The 27,548-nt window shown below is 42.0% G+C and overlaps 1 protein-coding gene across 2 annotated transcripts in view; it reads right to left on the bottom strand.

The window, feature by feature from the left end:
* LOC140186036 (probable phospholipid-transporting ATPase IIA) overlaps positions 1-27,548 on the bottom strand; it is a 163,104-nt gene that overhangs the window by 111,209 nt on the left and 24,347 nt on the right. For both annotated transcript variants that reach the window (XM_072239856.1, XM_072239865.1), the window contains exons 5-10: positions 24,985-25,043; positions 24,046-24,097; positions 10,073-10,167; positions 6,360-6,440; positions 5,729-5,804; positions 3,604-3,680 (exon numbers count right to left, since the gene is read on the bottom strand). In XM_072239856.1, the coding sequence (XP_072095957.1) occupies positions 3,604-3,680; positions 5,729-5,804; positions 6,360-6,440; positions 10,073-10,167; positions 24,046-24,097; positions 24,985-25,043 (440 nt within the window). The remainder of the gene's footprint in view (positions 1-3,603; positions 3,681-5,728; positions 5,805-6,359; positions 6,441-10,072; positions 10,168-24,045; positions 24,098-24,984; positions 25,044-27,548) is intronic.

Raw genomic sequence — 27,548 nt, 5'->3', positions numbered from 1 at the left:
TGGCAAAGGACAATGTTTTTTTTGCACATCTATCGTGGTCCAAACCTACCCAAGAGTGTGAAAGCAGTAGATGAGTTACCCTCCCCTAGTTCTGAAAGCAGTGGTCCTCTAAGGCCCTTCTTCACTCCCATGCCTGCAGGTAGCAAGAGCTAGACAATTTTGAAGCATGAGCTAATAAGAGTTGTCAACATTCATAGAAACTGTGGCCACAAAAGTAGGTCATAGACTGGTATCATACATAGAAACATACATAGAAGGGAAATGGAATATTGGCCTTCATTGCTAGAGGGATTGAATTTAAGAGCAGGGAGGTTATGCTGCAACCGTACAGGGCACTGGTGAGGCCGTACCTGGAGTACTGCATGAAGTTCTGGTCTCCTTACTTGAGGAAGGATATACTGGCTTTGGAGGCAGTGCAGTGGAGGTTCACCAGATGGATTCCAGAGATGAGGAGGTTAGACTATGAGGGGAGATTGAGTTGCTTGGGACTATACTCGCTGGAATTCAGAAGGATGAGAAGAGATCTTATAGAAACATATAAAATTATGAAAAGGATAGAGTAGATAGAGGCAGGAAAGCTGTTTCCTCTGATAGGTGAGACTAGAACTTAGGGACATAGCCTCAAGATTCGGGGGACTAAGTTTAGGACACATGAGGAGGAACTGCCTTTCCCCTGGGATGCTTGTTGGTCTTTTTTCATGGGTTCTTTTGGGGTTTCTTTATTTTGTGGCTGCCTGTAAGGAGACAAATCTGAAGGTTGTATAATGTATACATATTTTGATAATACATATACTTTGAACTTCTCACTGCTGTCATCAGGAAGGTGCAGGAGCCTCAGGACTTACATCACCAGATTCAAGAACAGGAACTACCCCTCAACCATCTGATTCTTGAACAAAAGGGGGTAACTTCATTCAACTTCAATTACCCTACCATTGAAATGTTCCCACAATCTATGGACTCACTTTCAAGGACTTTTCATCTCATATTCTTGATATTTATTGCTTATTTATTACTTTCTCTATTTTTTATAGATTGTTGTCTTTGGCACTCTGGTTAAACACCCATATTGATGTGGTCTTTCACTGATTCTGTTGTGGTTATCTTTCTATGGATTTATTGGGCACGTCTGCAAGAAAATACTTTTCAGGGCTGTATATGGTGAAATGCAGTTGCAAGAAAAAGTTTGTGAATCCTTTTGCAACAACCTGGTTTTCTGCATTAATTACTCATAAAATGTGGTCTGATCTTCATCTAAGTCACAATAATAGACAAACACAATCTGCCAAAACTAACAACACACAAACAATTGTACTTCTTCTCATCAATACTGGGTACACCATTTAAACAATCACAGTCCAAGTTCAAAAAAGTGTGAGAACCTTTGGGATAATGCCTCCCACAAAATTTAGAGTCCGGTGTTCCAATGAATGAATGCTGAAGGAGATGAAAAAGAACCCAAGGGTAACAGCAAAAGACCTGCAGATATCTCTAGAACTTGCTGAAGTCTCTGTTCATGTGAGCACTATAAGAAGAACACTGAAGAAAAATGGTGTTCATGGAAGGACACCATAGAGGAAACCACTTCTCTCCAAAAAACACTTTTCAAGTTTGCAAAAGACTACCTGGATGTACCATAATGCTTCTGGGACAATGTTCTGTGGACAGTTGAGACAAAAGTTGAACTTTTTGGTAGAAATGCACACCTCTATGTTTGGAGGAAAAAGGACACTGCATACTAACACAAAAAAACTCATCCCAGCTGTGAAGCATCGTGGAAGGAGCATCACTGTTTGGGGCTGCTTTGCTGCCTCAGGGCCTGGACAGTTTGCAATCGTTGAGGGAACAATTAATTCAAAACGGTATCAAAACATTTTACAGGAGAATATCAGGGTAGCAATCTGTCACCTGAAGCTTAACTGAAGTTGAATGATGCAACGAGACAATAATCTGAAACACAAGAATAAATCAACAACAGAATGGTTTAAAAAAAGAAAAATAGTGTTTTGGAATGGCCAAGTCAAAGTCCAAACCCTAACCCAACTGAGATGCTGTGGCATGACCTGAAAAAAGCTGTCCATGCAAGGTATCCCAGAAATATTGATGAACTGAAACAGTTTTGTATGGAGGAAAGGTCTAAAATTCCTCCCTGCCTTTGTGCAAATCTGATCAGCAGCCTCAGGAAACATTCGGTGGAGGTTATTGCTGATAAAGGAGCATCTACCAGTTATTAATTACAAGGATTTGCATACTTTTTCCAGCCTGGACTGTAAATGATTAAACAATGTGTTCAATAAAGACATTAAAAGTACAATTGTTTGTGTGTTATTAGTTTAAGTAGATTGTGTTTGTCTATCATTGTGACAACGTTTTACGAGTAATCAATACAGAAAAACAGGCAATTGCATAGGGTTTACAAACATTTCTTGCAACTGTACATGTAGTTTGATGATAAATTTATTTAGAACTTTGAACTTCTTTACTTTCCTGTAAATGCCTGGAACAAAATGAATTTTAAGGTAGTCAGGGTGACTACATACGTGGATAATAAATTTATATTGACAGCCAAGAGCATGATGGAAATCTCTCAATCTGCCTAGATGAGTGCACCTCTAAAAACACTTAAGAAACTTGGCACCATCCAAGACAAGGCAGCCTGCTTTATCACCATCCCATTCACCACTGGTGTAATATGACCACAGTGTTTACCAACTACAGAATGTATTGCAGGTACTTATTAGGGCTCTCTGACATTCTCTCCCAAATCTGCAATCTCTGTCACGAAGAACAACAAGAATTTGGGGCAAATGGAGACACCACCATCTACAGGCTCATCTCCATGTCACACCCATGTCAGTCAAATGAAAAGATATTTCTTCATCATCACCGGGTTGAAATCCTGGAATTTCCTGTCCAACAATATTTTGGAAATACTTTCTAAACAGCTGCATCCGTTCAAGAAGGTGGCTCACCACCACCTTGACAGTAACAAAGGAAAGACAATGAACGCCAACTCACACACCAATAACTCAATAAACCTAGTTCCCCACAGAGCTATTACAAATATGACACAAATGAAATGTTCATCTCATGACTTGGGCAATCTGGTGTATTAGTCCATCTACTTTAATATTGCTCAATTACCTTTTAATCTGATTACACCTGGAATCTGGAATCCACGTAGCAAAAATCAAACATTTTAGTAACATACAGTCACAGAATTTTTTTTGTGAGCAAACTACAGGTAACTAGTCAGGCATAACACTGACCAAAAGCACTACATTAGCATTTAAATGTCACCTATTGACTGTCAATATCTGAGTGTGTAAATCAGTCTGAGAAAACATATTTAAATCCTTTTCCTTTCGGTTTGTGTCATCTTTGAAAAGATATTGTGAAAATAGTTCTAAATGTTGGAATTTAGAACGTGACATACCTCACGATGAAAGATTTCTAGCTCGGGACATTTTTGTTTGGAATGCAATTAAATTAATTAAACAATAGGCTATTTCCCCTAGTACCTTTTTCAGTATTATACTCTGCAAGAAGTAAATATGGTATTTAATGCTAATTACTTTCTTGCCCATGACTGTCAAAATGTACCTTGTTCTTTGGGTGTGAAGTATTCATAACACTCCTCATTTCTTTTCCTGTGTAGATAACAACACCAACTGCTGTGCCTTGAATGGAAATAACATTAAAAAAACATTACAAAGTATTCTGCTTATAGCTTAAGAATAACAATTCTCAGAGCTGCTCTCATCTCTTTAAATCTCAGGTTTTTGTTGTATCTATTACTTTAAAAATACACAGGAAACATTACATTATTATGGTACAGGGACAGCTAGACTGGAAGTCCAAGCTCTGAGCACAGGCTTGCGCACAGTTAACCAAACTTATTTGGCAGCAGAAAGGATGTTCCATTGGCCACAATGTTTCCACGATTTAGCAAGGATGAAGAGCAGAGCAAAGGCATTTATAAAGGTGGTCAAAGAGGAATGAGCAGAAAGGAAAAACAGAGCAGAATAATATGTTAATTTACAAATGTAATCCTGGTGATTTCAAGAGTGCTGGTTAAGAGAATGCTACTGGCTTTCTCATCAGGAAACCTCTCAGCAGTTTAGACAAAGAGGCATTTCAGGAGTTGTAAAGCAGAATAGAGCAGTTACCCTATCACAACTGGCACTGCAATCTGACAACTACGGAAAGAAAACCACATAGCCTGCACTGTCTTTGAACACAGTTACGCTACAAGAGAACAGAAGGTCATTATTAAAATCCAAGCTTTGACATTTTGTTAACATAATTCCAACACTGAGATGTACCATCTATACTGTATGCAGCAAACAAAAACATTGCATGGTTGATTTTCAACCAGAGTGCTCAATGGGTGAGTAGCCAGAGAAACACAAGCCTGGTGGCTAGAGAGAGATGAATGGTCAGACCTCTCACTGAGCCAGACAATATACAGGAACATGTGAATGATATAACTAACAATCAACGACAATGGTATTTTCTATAATAACCCACTTTACATAAAATGTATTAAATATGGCTAAACTAGAATAAAAATACGAATAAGCAATGAACACCTTGCTAAATGGCTGATTTAAATTTTATACGGTTGAAAATATTTAGCTTATATTAAATCTATGAAGTTGTTAGAATTCATAACATACTCAAGAGAATTAGGTTTACAAAAACTGGAGGGAACTGTCCAAAAATAATTTTGCCGCAGATTTTGCCATTCTAATTTTGGCCAAGCACATAAAAGGGTAAGATGACAAACTCGAAAGATCACTTTGAAACAAAATAAAATTCTATCATCCTGCAACTATGAGTAACAGTGGAGAGAGAGGCCGGGAGATCCCCCCCGCCCCAAAGTACCATTGAGTTATACAGTACAAAAACTGGACATTTGGGCCAATTTGTTCAGAGTGAGCAAGTTGTCCAATTGAACTAGTCTCATTTGCCTGGGTTTGCCCCACTTCCCTCTAAACCTTTCCTATCCGTGAATCCACCGAAAAGCAGAATTAGGCCTTTCGGCCCATTGAGTTGGCTCTGCCATTCTATCATGGCTGATTTATTATCCCTTTCAACCCCACTCCCTTACTGAATTCTGCTCCTATACCTTGGGAATCCTTCCCAAAAAAACAAAATGCCTTCAGCTGAATAATTAGCAGATATGATGCAGCTCCAAAGTGCCGTCCAGATAGCTCCGTCAATCTTTGCTTCAACAAACTACCAAAGGTGAATAAACGACATTTTCTCTAAACAGCACAGCAGTGAATCCCTATCCTTCTGTTAAGATGTGCTTTCCTTTTTGTTTCATTGTGATAAATGCATGGTCCAATCTGCTTGCAGATGTACCGAATGTAACTTAAATGATGATGGGATTGAACTCTGTACACCCTATGTCTACTAGGCACAAAACATACGAATGAATTTCTTACCCATTTTCTCCATGAAACTAGCTGACAACCCGTTTTTGGATTCAGGATGAAACTAAAATGTGCATTACTGCATGTCAGTTATTGTCATATCATATGATTCAATAGATCACATAGAAACAAAAACTCCGTTATCAAAGTCTTCTCCTCCTCAATGTTTTTATTGACACAAAATTTATTTAACAGCAAGCAGTTGAAAGCATTTTGAAAAAAAACAAGGAATTGAGAACGTCTGTTTTTTTTATTTGACAAGCAATTGAGAGAAAATAAAACCTTACCAGAAGCTATAACAGTACTGGCCCACAATGTGTTCTCAATGCTTAAACTCTCATTAATTGGTGGGTCACTATCCTCCTGAAAAACAAGAAGAAATGATTTGATTTGATGTAGCTACGATATCTTCGTGGGGTGCTGCTGCTTACCTGCTTGCAAAACTGTAATTATCACATGAATCAACAAATTAAAAATATCTTTTAAGTGTGAATCACCCTTGTGATTGCTTCATTCTCTTCATTTGTGAGTCAAGGTGACTGTCCTTTCTTTCCAATGCCCTAAATCTCAATTATTAACAAACAAAATTAACTTGCATTTATCACTCCGTCAGAACCTACCAAGTTAGTAACATAACTCTCCTTTACCCTTGGCTCAGATACAAATTAGTAATCCACAGTCTACAACCTCTTGATGTTCATGCATGAATTCTCATCAGTCAAAACAGACTTGTAGTTAGCTTATTTAACTGAGCAGTATGCCAAGTACTCTGTCTCTTCAGTTAAGAAATAGGAGTTGGAATTCTCTCCCAGAATCTTCACACTTTTTATTTAAAAAGGAAATATTATCAAGTCAAGCATTCCAAAAAGAAAGACAGATACAAATTGAAGCAATATTCCCTCAACAAGATCAACTCACCCGAGTGAATGTCCCCACAAAACTGTGAATATCAAGGTTTGGTTCTTCTGCATAAACATAAGATCGTATTTGTAGCAAATCCTTAAATAAAAGAAAAACAGAATAAGAAATGAACAATTTTGTTGCAGCAAAATCTGATGCACTGATTTATTGGAATATTGTCACAAATCCCTGCCACGGGAATCTATTTACTGTCACACAGAAAAAATTCTGGTCAACAAGCAATTCCTTTAACGTTGTACTCCAATAAATCCTGATAAGATTTGTCCATGCTGGTTGAAAATAAAGGCAAACTAGTTTAACAATTCCAGATCCTCACGGTAAACACAAAGCCTATGTATCTAAGTATGACTTGTACATAGACCTAGACATTACAGATGTTTTCTTTAGAGATGCAAATCACTACAGTACAGATGCACATCTTTTATACGCAAGAGACAATTTACACAGTTCAATAACTAATGACTTGGCCTCCACTGCACTCATTCCATTTTCATTCCACTGATTCAGTATCCTCAGGCTAAAGAAATTCCCCCTCATCCCTGTTCTATGGAATGCCCTTTTATTCTAAAGCTGTGATATTTGGTCCTAGTCTTCTCCACGATTAGAAAAATCCTCTCAACATCCACTCTATCTTCACCTTTCAATATTTCATAGGTTTCAATGAGGTCCCCCGTCATTCTTGAAAACTCCAGTGAATACAAGCTCAGAGACATCAAACACTACTTATACATTAACCCATTCATTCCTGGAATTATTCTCGTGAAGTTCCTCTGAACCCTCTCCAACGCCAGCATATCCTTTCTTAGATAAGGGCCCAAAACTGCTCATAATGCTCCGTATTGTCGAACAATGCCTTATAAAGCCTCAGCATTTCATTCTTGCTTTTGTATTCTAGTCCTTTCAAAATGAATGCTAATATTGCACTATTTTTCCATACTACCAATTCAACCTGCAAGTTACCTTTAGGAAGTCTTACACTAGGACTCCCAAGTCCCTTTGTAGTTCTAATTTCTGAATTTGCTACCCATTTAGAGTTTGCACTTTTATTCCTTCCATCAAAATACATGACCATACACTTCCCCACACTGTGTTCCATTTGCTTCTTCTTTGCCCATTCCGCGAATCAGTCCAAGTTCTTTCTCAACACATTTGGCCCCTCCACCTTGCTTTGTATCATCTGCAAGCTTGGTCACAAAGTCCTCAATTCCATCATTCAAATCATTGACATATAACGTGAGAAGCAGCTCTAAAATTGACTCCTACAGAGCATCACTAGTCACCAGCTGCCAACTAGAAAAGGCTCCCCCTTTACTCCCACTCTGTCTCCAGCCAATATAATGTCCATGCTAGAACCTTTCCTCTAATACTGTGGGCTCTTATCTTGTTTAGCAGCCTCATGTGCAGCACCTGGTCAAATGTCTTCTGAAAAATCAAACTAATCAACATTCACTGAGTCTCCTTTCTCTATCCTGCCTGTTACTTCAAAGAATTTCAACAGATTTGTCAGGCAAGATTTCCCCTTAAGGAAAGCATGTTGACTTTGGCCTATTGTATCATGTGCCTCCACATACCCTGAAATGTCATCCTGTCAAGCTAACTGGCCTACAATTCCCTGTCCTTTGCCGCTCTTCCTTTTTAAAGAATGCAGTGACATTTGCAATTTTCCAGTCCTTTGGAACCATTCCAGAATCCAGTGATTCTGGAAAGATTTTCCCACTCCCTTACACAAAGGTGTTCATACCAATCAAGGCATTGCAACAGCTGCTTTGATGGAAAATCATTCAGCTCGGTGGAGGCTGAAGAACAATTTTCAATAACTAATTACAGTTAATTCTTCAGTGAAAGGTTGACCAGTAAAAAGAAAATTAAATTAAATTAAAATTTTTCCCAGCATCGTAGGCCACAGGAGTTTCAAATTGTTAAGTTGTAATAGAAGCTTTAAAACCATCAGCAGCAATATTTCTTCTAAGGCCGTGGTCCCCAACCGCGGACCGGTACCGGGACGGAAAGCATATGCCACCGGGCCACGGGGAAACCTTTCCTCATTCTCTGTCATGCTCACAGTTGAGCCACTACGCATGCGAGGTCATTACCCGCACGTCATCCATGTCAGCGCGGGAAGGTGATCAACTCCTCGAGCTTGCAAATGACAGCGGGCTGAAAAGTATGTTTGACATAACATCTCTGCCGGTATTCTGGATCAAAGTCAAGGCTAAATATCCTGAGATAGCCACGAAAGCACTGAAAACGTTGCTTCCATTTCCAACATATCTCTGCAATGAATGAAATGAAAACTGAATTGCAGAATAGAGTGGACATAAGGAACCCCCTTCGAGTATCGCTGTCTCCCATCACCCTTCGAACGGACCATCTTGCTGCAGGGAAACAAGCCCAGGGCTCCCACTGATTCAGCAATATTGGTGCGTTGCAATGATTTTATATGTTCATACGGGGAAAATATGTGCTGTGTGTTTAATATCCAAATGTTACTTAAAATGTTATGATGCAATTCTTATAAGTGACTTATATAACCATATAACAATTACAGCACGGAAACAGGCCATCTCTGCCCTTCTAGACCGTGCCGAACGCTACTCGCCAACCTGCACTCAGTCCATAACCCGCCATTCCTTTCCTGTCCATATACCTATCCAATTTTTCTTTAATAAATGATAATATCAAACCTGCCTCTACCACTTCTACTGGAAGCTCGTTCAACACTTACTTCAAGCTCCCCTGTCCTCTCCTGATAATTGACCTCACTATATTCATGCGAGGAAAATATGAGCTGTGTGTTTAATATTAAATTCGTTAGATAAACCCTTTTAGAAACAAAATTGAGTGTATTAGCCACTTACCACCTGTATTCTGGTCGTGATTAACACCCCCAAACAGAATTGCCAAAAATGATTTGCAGAGAGAGAAAACAAAATGGCAGGTACACACATGCACAAGTCACGCATGCGCACTGGTGCCCGCGCAAGGCTTCATGGTCATTGTAGTCTTTCTTGGGGTAAAAACAACGTATTTGACAGCTACTCTTGTCCATTGGCAACCCTACCACCCCGCTCCCCCAGGTCAACCGGTCCGCAAGAATATTGTCAATATTAAAGCGGTCCGCAGTGCAAAAAAGGTTGGGGACCCCTGTTCTAAGGTTAATGGCAATACGTTTGTGGGAGACACAGTGGTGCAGCAATTTAAGAGATACTCCCTCATAGATTCAGCAACCAGGGTTTCAATCATGACCAACGATGCTATCTGTCTACGTGGAGTTCCCACATTTTCTGTCACTGTGTGGGTTTCCTCTGGGTACACAAGTTTCCTACCACATCCCAAAGATGCACAGGACAATCTGCCGCTGTAAATTGCTTCTAGAATGTAGGTGAGTGACAGGATCTGTGAGCAGTGGTTTGGGGATGGGGTGGGGGTTGGAGGCTGGAGGCAGTAGTTGCTATGGGAGTGTGGAAAGATCAAAATGGGATTCGTGCCAATGGATGACTTAGGATAACTGTCACTAATGGAAACAGAAACCTTCACCCGAGCAAGTCTGTGCTGACCATCAGACACCCATTTACACTAATCCCATATTATTACTTGATGGTTTGTACAGGTTCAATTCTCTGACTCTCTACAAAAGCAATAAGAGTGGCAATTTTAGCAAAAAATAACTGGAATTATTCAGAACATTCAGCAGTTTTTCTGGTACTTACAGCAGCGATGGGCAATCTCTGGGTACAGCCAACGGGCAATCGCATCTTCCAATCAGTCTCACCATCCAGCTGATCAGTGCGGATAAAACAGGAACCTGAAAACACAAAGTAGTCTTGAAAACTTAAGCAATAGGTGAAGAGTATCGATATGTTTGCTTCACTATAGAGCAGCCTTTCTCAACCTTTTTGCCCTGGAGGAACTCGAAGTAATTTTCAGGTCTCAGGGAATCGCTGCACAAAAATTATTATATCTACAGCTCATGGCAAGTTAAACTGTAAATATAATAGTCCAAAAATAATTGTCAATGCTCTTTTGAGCAGGGAATTAATTTTTAGCCAACCTTTTTTGAAAAAAAGATAGTTAAGCTTAGCTTACTTCTCTTGAAATTAATCTTTTTCTTTCCCTTTCACAAATTTTAAAAACTCATAAGGCAAACACAATAAATTTCTCAATTCTGGGTCGAACTTGACATAAGCACACAAGGATTTCACCTTCAACATAAAGGAAACAATTTCTATCCTTGCTCTTAATGCTTGTTAAACAAGAAAAAGCTTGCTCACACATGTAAGAATTTGAAAACTGCAGCAAAATGTTCATTGCTTTCCTATGAATGGCAGGATACTCTTCTTTCACAGAAATCCAGAACTTGTCCAGGGGCAGGTCAGTAAATTTCATCCTGAGTGCATGATCAGAGTGCATTTCACAAAGCTCTTCCTCTTCTCTCAAAGTCAAGTTCTCAGGCTGAGCAGAAGATTCAGAGAAAGGGTCCCTCACTCAATCATACACTTGTGTTGAAATGGAGGAAAAATATTATTCAGTTTTGTTCTGCAGTTCTTCCAGGTGGTTTTCAATAAGACTTGAGACTTTCTGATATCCTTCTTCACTCTCAAGCCAAAGCAGTAGTGGAAACATTTCAAGATTCCCTTTTGCAACATGATTTTTCCAAAGATTCAATTTCCTTTTAAATCCAAGAATCTTGTCACAAGAAGTCAAAGCATTTTCTCCAGGACCCTGCACAGACTTGTTCAATTGGTTCATATGATGAAAAATGTCTACTAAGTAGGCTAGTTTCTGCAGCCATTCTTTATCTTCAAGGCACCTAGCAAAATCTGGTCTACTATTTTCTAGAAAATACTCCTGCAATTCACCTGTCAGCTCATACACCCTGTTGAGAACTATTTCCCTGCTAAGGCACCAGATTTCTGCATGTAGCAGGAGGTTGGTGTGCTCGTTGTCCAGGTATTCAGTTTTTTTTTAAAAATTTGAGTGAACTGGTCTTAAAGCTACTAAATAACTTGTTTCCTGGATCCTTTTGCTGAGTGTGACTTTATTTTCAAAAGCTTTAATCAGTCATAGAGTCCATTCTCACGTACGGATGCGAGACGTGGACACAAATGTTCCGGATGGCTTTTGATGTGAGTTGGCAACAGCAGATGGCGAACGTCGAGCTCTATAACAACCTACCGATGCTCACCACTAAAATCAAGGCGAGAAGACTGCAACTAGAGCTACCCCAAGCTACCTGCCAGCCTAGTCACCATATGGGACCCCAAGCAAGGGAGGATGAACCCTGGACGCCCTCCCAAGACTATAGTCAACACACTCCTAGAAGACAGTGGCGCAGCTAATGTAGATGAACTGAACACACTGATGAGGGAGAGGGAGAAGTGGAGAGTCCGTCATCGTGCCCGATGTCGGCCCCCTAGGCCTGAGTCACCGTAGTAGTAATAGTAATCTGCTTGTTTTGAGATTCCAATAGTTGTTTAAAATAATCAGCATTTTACATGTCATATGGCAGTGATTTATAGTTAAGTGTCTTTTCAATTTTGCTGGAGCCATTGCAACATTTGTAAGTTGTTTGCCACAGACTAGGCACAATGGAATAGGACAACTTGGATCACCAGTCCATGTAAAACCCAGTGATTAGTAGCTTCCATTGTAAAGATGGACTTTTTTTTTTTTTACGTCTGTTGTTGCATTAGTGCAGTGAAGTTACTCAGATTGTAATTCTTCATCATTAACCTTATTAGAATTTTCTGTAGCCCTAGGCCTACAATCCTCCTCTTCCATCTCACATCTCCTCTTCAAAAATCACCACTCTGGACCATCTTTAGAATGAAAATTTTCTACTACACTGGTAACGCTTTTTCGCTCCCATGAGTCATTTGGTGGCACATAAGGGAAGTTAGGGGAGTTAATTCTGGAGGGAGAGGTTGACATCATAGCCCAAGTTGGGCGAATTTATTCAATGCTCGCAAAACACACTTCACGATCATCAGCCTACCGTCCTCCCCTCCGTGCAATACAGCGCTCACCAATTATCAACAGCTTCCCCCATCTTTCATCAAAAACTGTGAATGGACTCAACAAATAAACACAGTCCAACTGCGCACTGCCATAATGGGCTGAGATTGCTAATGGGGCTGCTCAGTCATCGCCCATCACTATAAGCACTAGTATCACGTGTTGCGCAAATTCTTTTAAGATCACAACCTCTCATGGAATCCAGCTATAGAACAACAAATGGCTGTGGACTTATCAAAGTGAATATGGGGAATGCAAAAAGTATTCTGTTTCTGAGCTTCAAGAACTTCTGGCTAACTGGCGGAATGAGGAAAATGGGAGGGGGCTGGGGGATAAGGAATTTCTTGCTTTACCAAACTAACATTCTAACAGAACAGAATTATACAACTTCCAATCAAGGGTGAAAATACACCACATGGACTGGTTTGGTGTGTGAGTGCGAAATGGTCAACACTATGTTTGCAATACAACTGTATTGGGAAGAAATTTGCATGGTCATACCAGTATGAACTCCAAATTACTTTCACTGCAATTTGTACCTTTAAACTACAGCTTTTTGTTTTGAGAAGCAACCCAGAGCCACCTGCAAACCAGGCCCCACATAGTGTCAAGTAAGACACTATCATTATTAAAATTTAATGCCCCCCCCCTTTCAGAAAGGAAATGATGAATTCTCTCTCCCATTGACCACCACAGCCCCTTTAGAAATGCCCATTAATGTATAGAAGACAATACTTTTAGACAGGTGCTGCCCAGTTAATTCCATTCCAGTAGTTCAATGAGCAAAGATAACTTAGAAGAATAGAGTGTTATCGATATGGTGCCATACAGCAATACCACACAGAAACAGGTCCTTCGACACATCTAGTCCTTGCTGAATTGTTATTCCGCATGGTTCCATTGACCCGCACCTGAACCATAACCCTCTATGCCCCTCCCATCCACGTACATCCAAATTTCTCTTAAAACTTTGAAAATGAACCCATATACACCACTTCTGATGGCAGCTCATTTCACACTCTCAACACCCTCGGAGCGAAAGAGCTCCTCCCAGGTTCCCTTTTAATATTTCATCTTCTGCTCTTAACCTATAACCTCTGGTTCTTGTCCCACCCAACTTCAGTAGAAAGGCTCACACAAAATGAACTCAGCAGGTCAGGCAGACTCAGTGAAAAAAGCCTGTTTGCATTTACCCTATCTACACCACTCATAATTTTGTATATATCCATTAAGACTCCCCTCACTCTCCTATACTCCAGAGATAAAGTCCTAACCTATTCAACCTTTTCCAGGTCCTCAAGTTTTGGCAACATCCTTGTAAAATTTCTCTGTACTCTTTCAATTTTATTGATACATTTCCAATAGGTAGGTGAACAGAACTGCACACAATACTCCAAATTAGGCCTCACCAACATCTTATACAACTTCCCAAGTCCTGTAATTAATGCTTTGATTTATGAAGGTCAATATGCCAAAAGCTGTCTTTATTACCCTATCTGTTGATGATGCCACTTTCAAAGAATTATGGATCTGTATTTCCAGATCCCTCTGTTTTACCAAACTGCCTGAGTGCCCTACCATTCACTGGGCAAGTGTGAATTGTCCTCCCAAAATGCAACACCTTGCACTTAATTGCATTAAATTCCATCTGTCATTTTTCAGCCCATTTTTCCACCTGGTCCAGATACCACTTCAAGCTTTGACAACCTTCCTCATTGTCCACTATGACCCCAGTCTTGGTGTCACCTGCGGGATTTGCTGATCCAGTTTACCACATTATCATGCAGATTGTTCATATAGATGACAAACAACAATGGACCCAGCGCCAATCCCTGCAGCGCACCACTAGTCACATGCCTCCAGTCAGAGAGGCAACCATCTACTATCACTCTCTGGTTTCGCTCACTAAGCCAATGTCAATTCCAATTTAGTACATCAATCTGAATGCCAAATGATTGAACCTTGTTGATCAGCCTCCCAGGCAGGACCTTGTCAAAGTCCTTGCTCAAGTCCATGGAGACAATTTCCACTGCCTTGCCCTCATCAACTTTCCTGCTAACTTCCTGAAAAAACTCTAAGACTGGTTAGTCACAACCTATTGTGCACAAAGCTATGTTGACTATCCCTATCAGTCCTTATCTATCCAAAACTCATATCTGGTCCCTTAGAAAACCTTCCATTAAGTTATTACTGATGTCAGCTTCACTGGCCTATAACTTCCTGGCTTATTCTTAAGTGTCTTTCCAGGACAATGGAACGAGATGAGCTTTCCTCCAGTTCTCGGGCACCTCACCCATGTCAAAGGATATTTTAAATACCATTCCTAGGGACCATACAATTTCTGCACTAGTATCCCACAAAGTCTGGGGGAACACTCTGTCAAACTCTAGGGATTCAAGACAGCAAGAACCTCCTCCTCTAATCTGTATACAGTCCATGACCTTACTGCTGTTTGGCTCAGTTCTACAGACTTCATGTCCACCTCCCAGTAAATACAGATGCAAGAAGTCCATTTAACATCTCTCCCAGCTCTTTCGGCACCATGTACAGATGACCCGTGTGCAACTCTGTGTGGTAAGACTCGCGGTGGGGGCTTGTGTGTTTACATCAATACGGAATGGTGCAAGAACTCTGTGCTGGTTTCCAGATACTGCTCATCGCCAATGGAGTTTGTGACTATTAGATGCAGACCATTTTATTTACCACGGGAATTCACCACTGTCCTTATAGTTGGTGTCTACATTCCCCCCAGCGTTAATACTAAGGAGGTGCTCTGTGAACTGCATGGGGCTATTAGCGTACTGCAGAACGCACACCCTGATGGACTGTTTATTGTCGCTGGAGATTTTAACCACGCGAACCTCAAGTCAGTGCTCCCCAAACTCAATCAGTATGTGGACCTTGCAACGAGAGGGGAGAACCCATTGGACCTCGTTTATACAAACATCCTTGCGCGTACCGGGCAGAGCCCCACCGCCACCTCGGCTACTCAGACCACATCTCGGTTTGCTAATCCTAGCACATAGACCGCTCGTCAGACACTCCAGACCAGTTCTGAAGCAGGTGAAGACCTGTCCAGCAGGAGCCATCTCTGCCCTTCAAGACTGCTTTGAGCACACTGACAGGCACATGTTCAGGGAGGCTGCAACCGATGGCAACTCTACCAACTTGGAGGAGTAGACGGCATCAGTGATGAGCTACATCAGCAAGTGCATTGATGACATCACTGTGGCCAAGACCATCACTACACGCGCTAACCAGAAGCCATGGATGACCGCGGAGGTGCGTGCGCTGCTGAGGACCCGTGACTCCACCTTCAGAGCAGGCGACAAGGCAGCCCTAACAACAGCGAGGGCCAAACTGTCCCGGACCATCAGAGAGGCAAAGTGTGCACACACCCAGCGAATCCACAGCCACTTCCAGGACAGCGGAGACATGCAGCGCATGTGGAAGGGCATTCAGGACATCACCAACTACAGGACAACACCACCTGCCTGTGCTGGTGATGCCTCCCTCCCAGATGCGTTGAACAACCTGTACGCTTGTTTCGAGGCGGAAAATGACATGGTGGCAAGGAAGACCACTCCTCCTCCCAATGACGAGGTCTTACCATTGCCGATGTAAGGAAAACTCTACGCAGGGTCAACCCACGGAAGGCTGCTGGACCAGACAATATTCCTGGCAGAGTGCTCAGAGGATGTGCAGACCAGCTAGCAGAGATTCTCACTGACATCTTCAACATCTCCGAGTAGTGCCATCGCTCCACCGTGCTTCAAGGCTGCCACCATCATCCCTGTGCCAAAGTCTTCAGCGTCCTGCCTCAATGACTACCGTCCCGTTGCTCTCACATCCATCATCATGAAGTGTTTCGAGAGGCTCATCATGGGGCACAGAAGACCCTGCTGCCCCCCTCACTGGACCCCCTGCAGTTCACGTACCGTCCCAATCGTTCAACAGACGACGCCATTGCCACCACCATCCACCTGGCCCTAACCCACCTGGACAAAAAAGACACGTACGTTCGAATGCTGTTCATAGACTTCAGTTCAGCACTCAACACAATCATTCCTCAGCACCTGATTAGAAAGCTGAAACTGTGCTGGGCCTGAACATCTCCCTCTGCAACTGGATCCTAGACTTCCTGACAGGGAGACCTCAGTCAGTCCGGATCGGAAGCAGCATCTCCAACACCATCACACTGAGCATTGGGCCCCCCGCCCCGGGCTGTGTGCTCAGTCCACTGCTGTTCACTCAGCTAACCCACGACTGTGCAGCAATACACAGCTCAAATCACATCACCAAGTTCGCCGATAACACAACCGTGGTGGGTCTCATCTGTAAGAATGACGAGTCAGCATACAGAGAGGAGGTGCAGCAGCTAACAGACTGATGCAGAGCCAACAACCTGTCTCTGAATGTGAACAAAGCAAAAGAGATGGTTGTTGACTTCAGAAGAGCACAGAGCAACCACTCTCCGCTGAACATTGACGGCTCCTCCATTGAGATTGTTAAGAGCACCAAATTTCTTGGTGTTCACCTGGCGGAGAATCTCACCTGGTCCCTCAACACCAGCTCCATAGCCAAGAAAGCCCAGCGCGTCTCTACTTTCTGTGAAGGCTGAGAAAAGTCCATCACCCACCCCACCATCTTCACCACATTCTGCAAAGGATGTATCGAGAGCATCCTGAGCAACTGCATCACTGCCTGGTTCGGAAATTGCACCATCTTGGATTGCAAGACTCTGCAGCGGATAGTGAGGTCAGCTGAGAAGAACATCGGGGTCTCTCTTCCCGCTATTACAAACATTTACACCACACGCTGTACCCGCAAAGCTAACAGTATTGTGAAGGACCCCACACACCCCTCACACAAACTCTACTCCCTCCTGCCATCTGGCAAAAGGTACTGAAGCATTCGGGCTCTCATAACCTGACTGTGCCACAGTTTCTTCCCCCAAGCCATCAGACTCCTTAATACTCAGAGTCTAGACTGACATCTACATCATTTATTATATTGTAACTTGTCCTCTACTATTGTCTTGTTTATTAATTACTGTACTGCCCTGCACTGTTTTGTGCACTTTATGTAGTCCTGTGCAGGTCTGTAGGCTAGTGCACTCTTTTTTTAAAAAAAGTTGTTTTCTGTAGTCTAGTGTAGCCTTGTGCTGTCTCACATAGTCTAGTGTAGTTTTGTGTTGTTTCATGTAGCACCATGGTCCTGGAGGAACGTTGTTACCGTGTACTGTACCAGCAGTTTATGGTCGAAATGGCAATAAACTTGACTTGACCTGACCTCAATGATCTCCAAGAGGACCAATTTTATCCTCTTGGAAAGTGGCCAGTGAGTGAGTGGAGCTTTGAGGCTTTGACTCAAGAGGCTTCGACGAGAAGAGGCGAAGGACAAGCTTGCTCACAGTTAGTCTTTACAATGCCTTCTGAGATGGTGATGTGCCTCTCATATGAAATGTGGCTGTCTTGGGGGAACGCCCCTGTCCCGCAGAGTCACATCTGCCAGAAGTGCATACGGCTGGGCGATCTGGAAGACCATGTAAGGAATCTGGAGCAGCAGCTGGATGACCTTCGACTCATAAGGGAGAATGAGGCAGTCATAGATGAGAGCTACAAGGAGGTAGTCACACCTAGGCTGTCGGAAGCAGGTTGTTGGGTGGCAGTCAGAGGGGGGAAAGCAAAGGTGAGCAGACAGGTAGTGCAGAGGACCCCTGATGCCATTCCCCTGAATAATAAGTTTAACGTCCTGGATACTGTTGGTGGGGACGATCGACCAGGTGTGAGCCACGGTGGCAGGGCCCCCAGCACTGAGTCTAACCCGGTGGTGCAGAAGGATGGGACGGAGAAGAGGAGAGCTGTCGTCATTGGAGACTCTACAGTCAGGGGAGCAGACAGGAGATTTTGTGGACGTGAGAAGGACACCCACATGGTTTGTTGCCTCCCAGGTGCCAGGGTCTGGTGTGTTTCTGACCAGGTGCACGACATCCTGGTATGAGAGGGAAAGCAACCAGAGTCGTGATACATGTTGGGACCAACGACAGAGGCAGGAAGAGGGATGAAGTCCTGAAGTGTGAGTTTCGGGAACTAGGCAGAAGGCTGAAGAACAGGACCTCAAGGGTGGCATTCTCAGGATTGCTGCCAGTGCTACGTGACAGTGACGGTAAGAATTGGAGGAGATGGCAGTTGAATGCGTGGCTGAGGAGTTGGTGCAGGGAGCAGGGTTTTAGATTTTTGGATCATTGGGATCTCTTCTGGGGAAGGTGGGACCTGTACAGATTGGATGGGTTGCATCTGAACTCGAGGGGGAGCAATATCCTTGCAGGTAGGTTTGCTAGCATGGTTCGGGAGGGTTTAAACTAATTTGCGAGGGGGATGGGATCCGGAGCAATACAGCAGTGAAAGAAATGCATGGAGTAAAGCCAGATCTAACATATAGAGGCTTTGAGGAAAGAGAAGCAGAATAAAGGGTGTAAAGACAGTAAGGTAGAAGGGCTGAAGTGTGTGTACCTCAATGCAAGAAGCATCAGAAACAAAAGGTGATGAACTGAGAGCTTGGATACATGCATGGAATTACGATGTAGTGGCCATTACAGAGACTTGGCAGGCAGCAGGGTAGGAATGGATTCTCAATATTCCTGGATTTCAGTGCTTTAAAAGAGATAGAGGGGGGGGGAGGGTAGGAGGGGTGGCATTACTGGTCAGGGATACTATTACAGCTACAGAAAGGGTGGGTAATGCAGCAGGATCCTCTTTTGAGTCAGTATGGGTGGAAGTCAGGAACAAGAAGGGAGCAGTTACTCTATTGGGGGTATTCTATAGGCCCCCTGGTAGCAGCAGAGATACAGAGGAGCAGATTGGGGGGCAGAATTTAGAAAGATGGAAAAATAACAGGGTTGTTATCACGGGTGACTTTAACTTCCCTAATATTGATTGGCACCTGATTAGTTCCAAGGGTTTAGATGGGGCAGAATTTGTTAAGTGTGTCCAGGACGGATTCCTGTCACAGTATGTGGACAGGCCGATTAGGGGGAAATGCCATACTAGATTCAGTACTAGGTATGAACCGGGTCAGGTCACAGATCTCTCAGTGGGTGAGCATCTGGCGGATAGTGACCACCGCTCCCTGGCCTTTAGCATTATCATGGAAAAGGATAGAATCAGACAGGACAGGAAAAATTTTAATTGGAGAAGGGCAAATTATGAGGCTATAAGGCTAGAACTTGCGGATGTGAATTGGGATGATGTTTTTGCAGGGAAATGTATTATGGACATGCGGTCAATGTTTAGAGATACCTAGCAGGATGTTAGGGATAAATTTGTCCCGGTGAGGAAGATAAAGAATGGTAGGGTGAAGGAACCATGGGTGACAAGTGAGGTGGAAAATCTAGTCAGGTGGAAGAAGGCAGCATACATGAGGTTTAGGAAGCAAGGATCAGATGGGTCTATTGAGGAATATAGGGAAGCAAGAAAGGAGCTTAAGAAGGGGCTGAGAAGAGCAAGAAGGGGGCATGAGAAGGCCTTGGCGAGTAGGGTAAAGGAAAATCCCAAGGCATTCTTCAATTATGTGAAGAAAAAAAGGATGACAAGAGTGAAGGTAGGACCAATTAAAGGTGGGAAGATGTGCCTGGAGGCTGTGGAAGTGAGCGAGGTCCTCAATGAATACTTCTCTTTGGTATTCACCAATGAGAGGGAACTTGATGATGGTGAAGACAATATGAGTGAGGTTGATGTTCTGGAGCATGTTGATATTAAGGGAGAGGAGGTGTTGGAGTTGTTAAAATACATTAGGACGGACAAGTCCCCGGGGCCTGACGGAAAATTCCCCAGGCTGCTCCATGAGGCAAGGGAAGAGATTGCTGAGCCTCTGGCTAGGATCTTTATGTCCTCGTTGTCCATGGGAATGGTACCGGAGGATTGGAGGGAGGTGAATGTTGTCCCCTTGTTCAAAGAAGGTAGTAGGGATAGTCCGGGTAATTATAGACCAGTGAGCCTTACGTCTGTGGTGAGAAAGCTGTTGGAAAAGATTCTTACAGATAGGATCTATAGGCATTTAGAGAATCATGGTCTGATCAGGGACAGTCAGCATGGCTTTGTGAAGTGCAGATCATGTCTAACAAGCCTGATAGAGTTCTTTGAGGAGGTGACCAGGAATATAGATGAGGGTATTGTAGTGGATGTGATCTATATGGATTTTAGTAAGGCATTTGACAAGGTTCCACACGGTAGGCTTATTCAAAAAGTCAGAAGGCATGGGATCCAGGGAAGTTTGGCCAGGTGGATTCAGAATTGGTTTGCCTGCAGAAGGCAGAGGGTCGTGGTGGAGGGAGTACATTCAGACTGGAGGATTGTACCTAGTGGTGACCCACAATGATCTGTTCTGGGACCTTTACTTTTCGTGATTTTTATTAACGACCTGGATGTGGGGTAGAAGGGTGGGTTGGCAAGTTTGCAGATGACACAAAGGTTGGTGTTGTTGTAGATAGTGTAGAGGATTGTTGAAGGTTGCAAAGAGACATTGATAGGATGCAGAAGTGGGCTGAGAAGTGGCAGATGGAGTTCAACCCGGAGAAGTGTGAGGTGGTACACTTTGGAAGGATTAACTCCAAGGCAGAGTACAAAGTAAATGGCAGGATACTTAGTAGTGTGGAGGAGCAGAGGGATCTGGGGTTACATGTCCACAGATCCCTGAAAGTTGCCTCACAGGTAGATAGGGTAGTTAAGAAAGCTTATGGGGTGTTAGCTTTCAAAAGTTGAGGAATAGAGTTTAAGAGTCGTGAGGTAATGATGGAGCTCTATAAAAATCTGGTTAGGCCACACTTGGAGTACTGTGTCCAGTTCTGATCGCCTCACTATAGAAAGGATGTGGAAGCATTGGAAAGGGTACAGAGGAGATTTACCAGGATGCTGTCTAGTTTAGTCAGTATGGATTATGATCAGAGATTAAGGAAGCTAGGGCTTTACTCTTTGGAGAGGAGGAGGATGAGAGGAGGCATGATAGAGGTGTACAAGATAATAAGAGGAATAGATAAGAGTGGATAGCCAGCACCTCTTCCCCAGGGCACCACTACTCAATACAAGAGGACATGGCTTTAAGGTAAGGGGTGGGAAGTTCAAGCGGGATATTAGAGGAAGGTTTTTTACTCAGAGAGTGGTTGGTGCGTGGAATGCACTGCCTGAGTCAGTGGTGGCGGCAGATACACTCGTGAAGTTTAAGAGACTACTGGACAGGTATATGGAGGAATTTAAGGTGGGGGGGGCGTTATATGGGAGGCAGGGTTTGAGGGTCGGCACAACATTGTGGGCCGAAGGGCCTGTAATATGCTGTACTATTCTATGTTCTATCTTTACAACGGTTTTGCTCCTAATGTTTACGTAAAACATGTGATTCTCCTTCACCTTGCCTGCTAGAGCAATCACATGTTTTCTTTTAACCCTCCTGATTTCCCTCAGTGTTCTCTTGCATTGCTTGTACTCCTCAAGCACCTCATTTGTTCTGAGCTATGCAACTCCTTCTTATCTCGGGCCTCAATAGTTTTCAAAAACCAAATTTCACTGAATCTGTTAGCCTTGCCTCTTATTTTAACAGGAACATACAAACTTTGTACTCTCAGAATTTCACTTTTGAAGGCCTCCCACTTACCAAGCATCTCTTTGCCAGAAAGCTACTTATCCCAATCCACACTTGGCAGATCTTTTTTGATGCCAACAAAATTGGCCTTTCTCCTATTTAGAAACTTAACCTGAGGACTATAACTATCCTTCACCATAGTTATCTTGAAATTAATTGAATTGTGATCACTAGATCTGAAGTGCTCCCTTACAGAAACTTCAGTCACCTGCCCAGCATCATTCCCTAATAGGAGATCCAGCATTTTGTTTTCTCTAGTTGGGACATCTATATATTGATAAAGGAAACTTTCCTGAACACATTTCACAAACTCTATCCCATCCAGCTCTTTTACAGTATGGGAGTCCCATTAAATAAGTGGAAAGTTAAAATTACAACCTTATTTTTCTTGCAACTGTCTAATAATATCTCCCTTCAAATTTGCTCCTCAACATCCCACTGATTATTCTCATTAATCTGATTAATGTGGGTATCCCTTTTCTTATTCCTCAGTTTCACCCATATAGACACAGTAGACGAGTCCTCCAGTCTGTCCTGTCTGAGCACTGCCTTGACATTTTCCCTAATTATGCTACCCCCCCCACTTTAATCCCTCCCGCTCTATCACGTCTAAAGCATCGAAACCCCAGAACACTGAACTGCCACTCCTGCAACCAAGTCTTACTAATGTCTACAATATCATAGTTCCACATGCTGATCCATGCCCTAAACTCATCTGCATTACCTGTAATACTCCAAGGTTCCCTAAACCGTGTGTTTTATTTTAACAGGAAAATACAAACTCTGTACTCTCAATAATACATTTTTCACTATGTTATTCACACCATGCTCAACCTTTCGATTCCTGTCTTTGTATATATACTTAATTTTCATCTTTCTCCACAACCAGTCTGGCATCTGCCCTGGCACTTTGATTCCCATTCCTCTGCAATTATAGTTTAAAACCATGTACAGCACAAGCAAACCTCCCCAGAAGGATACTAATCCCCTCCAGTTCAGGTATGTTTGTACAGGTCCCACCTTTCCTGAAAAGGAGCCAAATGATCCAAAAATCTGAAGACCTCCCTCCTGCATGATCTCCTTAGCCACATGATAACTGTATTACCTTCTGTATTTCTGGCCTCATTAGCACATGGCACGGGTAGCAACCCTGAGATCACCACCCTGGAGGTCCTGTCCTTTAACTTTGCATGCAGCTCCCTGAACTCACTGTGCAGACCTCATCACCCCTCCTGCCCGTCATTGGTACTGATGTGAACCATGACCTCTGGCTGCTCAGCCTCCCGTTTTAGAATGCAGTAGTCATGTTATTTTTCAGATCAGTAAGATTGTAATAAAGCCAAACAATTTTCCATTAACTGTACCACCTATTGTTTAACAGACACTCCACTCAATGACACAGCAGCGCACTGAAACCAAGGGCTTTGAAGTGTGTCATTGAACTGAGCTCAGCTGCGGATGGGATCGCTGGAGGTCAGGACATGCTGCTTTTGGCACTCCCCTCTGCAGCTGGCTTCGCCGAAGCTGTTGGAAGGGGGAGGGGTAAGGCTGCAGATGAGGAACATTGTTAACCAGCTGGTTTGGTTCTAACACAGGTATGGGTGGAGAACACACACAGCACTGAGTCAGTAAGTGACGCAACAGGTAAGCACAGTCACAGCTGAACTACTCTCTGGCATTAAACCACTGAATTTAGCATAGGGTAAGTGTAATAATTCAGATTTCTGCATATCTCTAAAGAGCTTCAATATTCTAAATAACAATCCACCGGCAGAAAATGTCTTCTTGCCATAGTTGTCTTTAACAGGCTGATCACTGTTTACTAGTAATACACTTCTGCAGTGCTCAACTAATGAAAGTCATATAGCTTCAAATAATGAAAAAGATATATAAAATACGATAAATGCCAAAACAAAAAAAAACTACTTTACAGAAATAGGGCAATTTTAAAACTATTACCCGTTTCAAAAACAAATATACTGAATAGTTAGTTATATCTACTGATTAGCAGGTAAGTGAGTGAGGCACTAACCCCCTTTGTCCGATGTTCGGAGAAAGATCATGTCAGCAGGTACCCTTTGATTCTATGGAAATGAAAAGGAAACAAGTTACTAAGCAGTAGTAGTAATTGGAAGCATGACAGAGAATGTATACAAGACTACGCACAAATATCATTATCTCATATGGTAATGCTTTATTTTAAGGACAATTTGCCTCCATTTTCTCACTGCCCTACAGGGCCTCATTTTAGCTTGGAAAGCCTTTACATTTCTTTGCTTCTCAAGAGAAAGGGATTACCACTTATTTGGTCTCTCTATTATACCTTCTTAGTTTTGGGACAATATTTATACATCCTTTTGGCACCTTTACTTTAATCATCTGAAGACCAGACTGCACAAGTGTAGCTAAACTGTTTTTCAGTGTAGATCAATACAAACTCCTACTTGCCATTGCATTTTACACTTACCCATATTGAAAACCTTTTGCTCCTTTATCATTCTGAAAGTTTGTTAATTGATCCTTTTGTTTCCCTTCATAGTTTCCCACCTTCAGCCACATATTTTGCTTTCAATTTCAAAGTCCAAATTATTTGTTTGAACAATGGGCATCAAGGAACTCTATGAAATGTATTCCACAAGCCTGAGTAACCACAGTTAACCCCTGCTCTGTTTGCTTTATAACCAGATGGCAAACAATTACCTTCTGATTCTACATGCAAGAAGGGATCAGGAGACCATGATATAGTACTTTGATTAAAATACCTTTGGCAGATAGTGCATTTAACTTTTGTTCAGCCATTCAACGCATGCAATAAAGTTGATCAAATACCAACTTCCATTTGGAATTCATGTGACTAATTAAAACTTAGTCTCATTTTGTTTTACTATTATGTCTTTGATAAATTCTAATATATTATCACTTTGACTTTACTTGTAAGAAATTATTTTAATATTTAAAGGAATGTACAAACCTTTTCAACAATAATTAAATCCCCCACTTGAATATTTGAGCTCTTGACGGTCACAATACCTGTGGCCACAAAGGGAGAATGCACTTCAGCACAGTTTCAATAGTCACAGATTATAACTGAAGCTGAATAAAGGCTAAATTTGATGAAAAATAAATAAGAGCAGACAGCTTAATAATTAAAGTTCAATATCTATTAAGTTTTACAATAATACTTCAGCACATTATATGTAGACATCTTATTTCAAGTAAATCCAAAACAAAGTTTCAGGTTCACATTTGCTTCTGATATTAAACTTCCACACCAGAGAAAACTATTAACCATTGTAACCATCACTATCAATTTAAGTAAAACACTCAATGAATGATAGATTTTTATTCAATGCTCAATCTGTTAAATTTTGTGTACCTGATTTGTTAATTATAAACTTAAATTAGATGGGGGACCAGTGGTGGACACTGAATGGGGATAGGTTAGCACCTAGTTGTGAGTTGTTATACTTCATCAGGAAATTGTCTGATTGGTTTGAGGCCCACAAATAGTGGCCACACAAAAGCTCCAAGAAGCTTTGGAATTGAAGCCTGGTCAATACTATTTGCAAGTTGGAGTAGCAAGAAAGTAAAGTTACTGTAATTATACATTTCATAAAACAAGTCTGCACATATCAGAAGGATATATTGTAACATTAATGTTCATTAATCATTTGCAGTTTGAACACAAGTCTGCTTTCCCATAGTGAAAATGCTGGTAAATTTATTCAGAAAGCATAGAAAATGCAAAAAAAAAAGACACAACAAAGAACATCTGACTTCACATTGCTTCCACCAGCGAAGAGATACAGGAGTCTGAAGCCCACACTCTACATTTTAAGAACCGCTTCTTCCCCTTCACCATCAATTTCTGAATGGTTCATGATTTTTTTTTTATTATTTGTCTTCCGCACCATTTTTGTAAACTAGAGTAAATTTACATTTTGTACTGTACTGTTGCTACAAAACAACATTTCCTGAAATACGTCAATGACAATGAACTCAATTCTAATTATACAAATATAACACAAAAAAGAATTTTTGCATATTCAGTTGACTTTTTCTTAATGCATTTTAGTTTGAGGTGAACCTTAAGACTAGCTGCAAAAATAATCTGCAATATGTTACAGTTATCGCTGGGCTGATAACCAGTTCAAGGGAGAAATCAGCAGAATTAACAAGGGTCACATTGCCTTTGTTTATTTCTCTTACAGAAGTTACTTTAAAATTAACAATAACCAACCCAGCTTCCTAACAGTCAGGTAAAGTACACCAGTTATTAACAGTTCTGTTGTGAATGTGATCGGTCAATTGAGAGCCATTGAAGTTGGTGATATAGAAGTCAATGACAAACACCAGAACATCTGCAGACACTGAAACTCCAAAGCAACACACACAAAATGCTGGAGGAATTCAGCAGATCAGACAGCATCTATGGAAAAGAACAGTTTATGTTTCGAGCCAAGACTCCTCTTCAGGACTGAGAAGAGAGAGAGAAGATGCCAGAATAAAAAGGTGGACAAACTCAGCAGCATAAATTGAAAATCTAGTTACTAATATTCTTTAACTTGAGGAGCATATCATTTTTTAAAAAAAATGGAGGTGCTACCTAACCCTCAATGAAAAAGAAAAGGAAGGCTTTGTCCTGGTAATGGTATTAATACCACAAAACTGAGCCAATTTCTGATTGTAGTAAAATATGCCAGTCAGCAATATCTTAGCCCTGGACTGCTCATTGCATTGGAAGACTAGCGAGTATTAAGCAGACCTCTTGGCAACCTGTATCAAACTGACAACCTTCTGGTAAAAGTTGATATTTGTATCAGTGTGTGGCCCTGCAAATACCTCAGAGCACAGGCCCTGTGCTGTGCAGCTTGCTCAGGATAAACCTCGGCATCTCTTATGATTTATTTCTTTATTCATTGAGATATAGCATGGAATTGGCCCTTCCAAACTTTCAAGCCACACTGCCCAGCAATCCCCTGATCACAGGACAACTTACAGTGACCAATTAACCTACCAATTGGTATGTCTTTGGACTGTGGGAGGAAACCAGAGCACCTGGAGGAAACCCATACGGTCACAGGGAGAACATACAAACTCCTGACAGGCAGCGCTGGGGACTGAACCCGGTTCACTGGTACTCTAAAGCATTGTGCTAAACACTATGCTGCCATGCCGCTCCTCCGTCCAGAACTCCTTTGCAGAGAGTCCAAATTCTGGAACTCAGGCTGGGAAATGTACCAACTGAACCATGCCCAAGATACCAGGTGCAAGTATAGTGGTCTCATTTATACACTTAGGAAAAAGTAAACAAATCTTCCTACCTAACTTTCTTTAGTGATTTTGGTTTTCAGAACGTGTTCAAGAGAATTCAAGTGAAAATTTAAGAAAAAGAGAATTCTAGGTGGAAATAAGGCTACTCGAGCTGTCAAGGCTGTTCAGGGCTTCTTGTGCTGGGACAATACCTCTGCCACACTATGCAATACCAAGTACTCCAGGCTTCCAGTGGGAAAAATCCCTGCAGAAACTTGCCTT

Source organism: Mobula birostris, chromosome 2, assembly GCF_030028105.1.
Source record: "Mobula birostris isolate sMobBir1 chromosome 2, sMobBir1.hap1, whole genome shotgun sequence".
Lineage (NCBI taxonomy): Eukaryota > Metazoa > Chordata > Chondrichthyes > Myliobatiformes > Myliobatidae > Mobula > Mobula birostris.
This window is presented reverse-complemented; position numbering and strand designations above follow the sequence as displayed.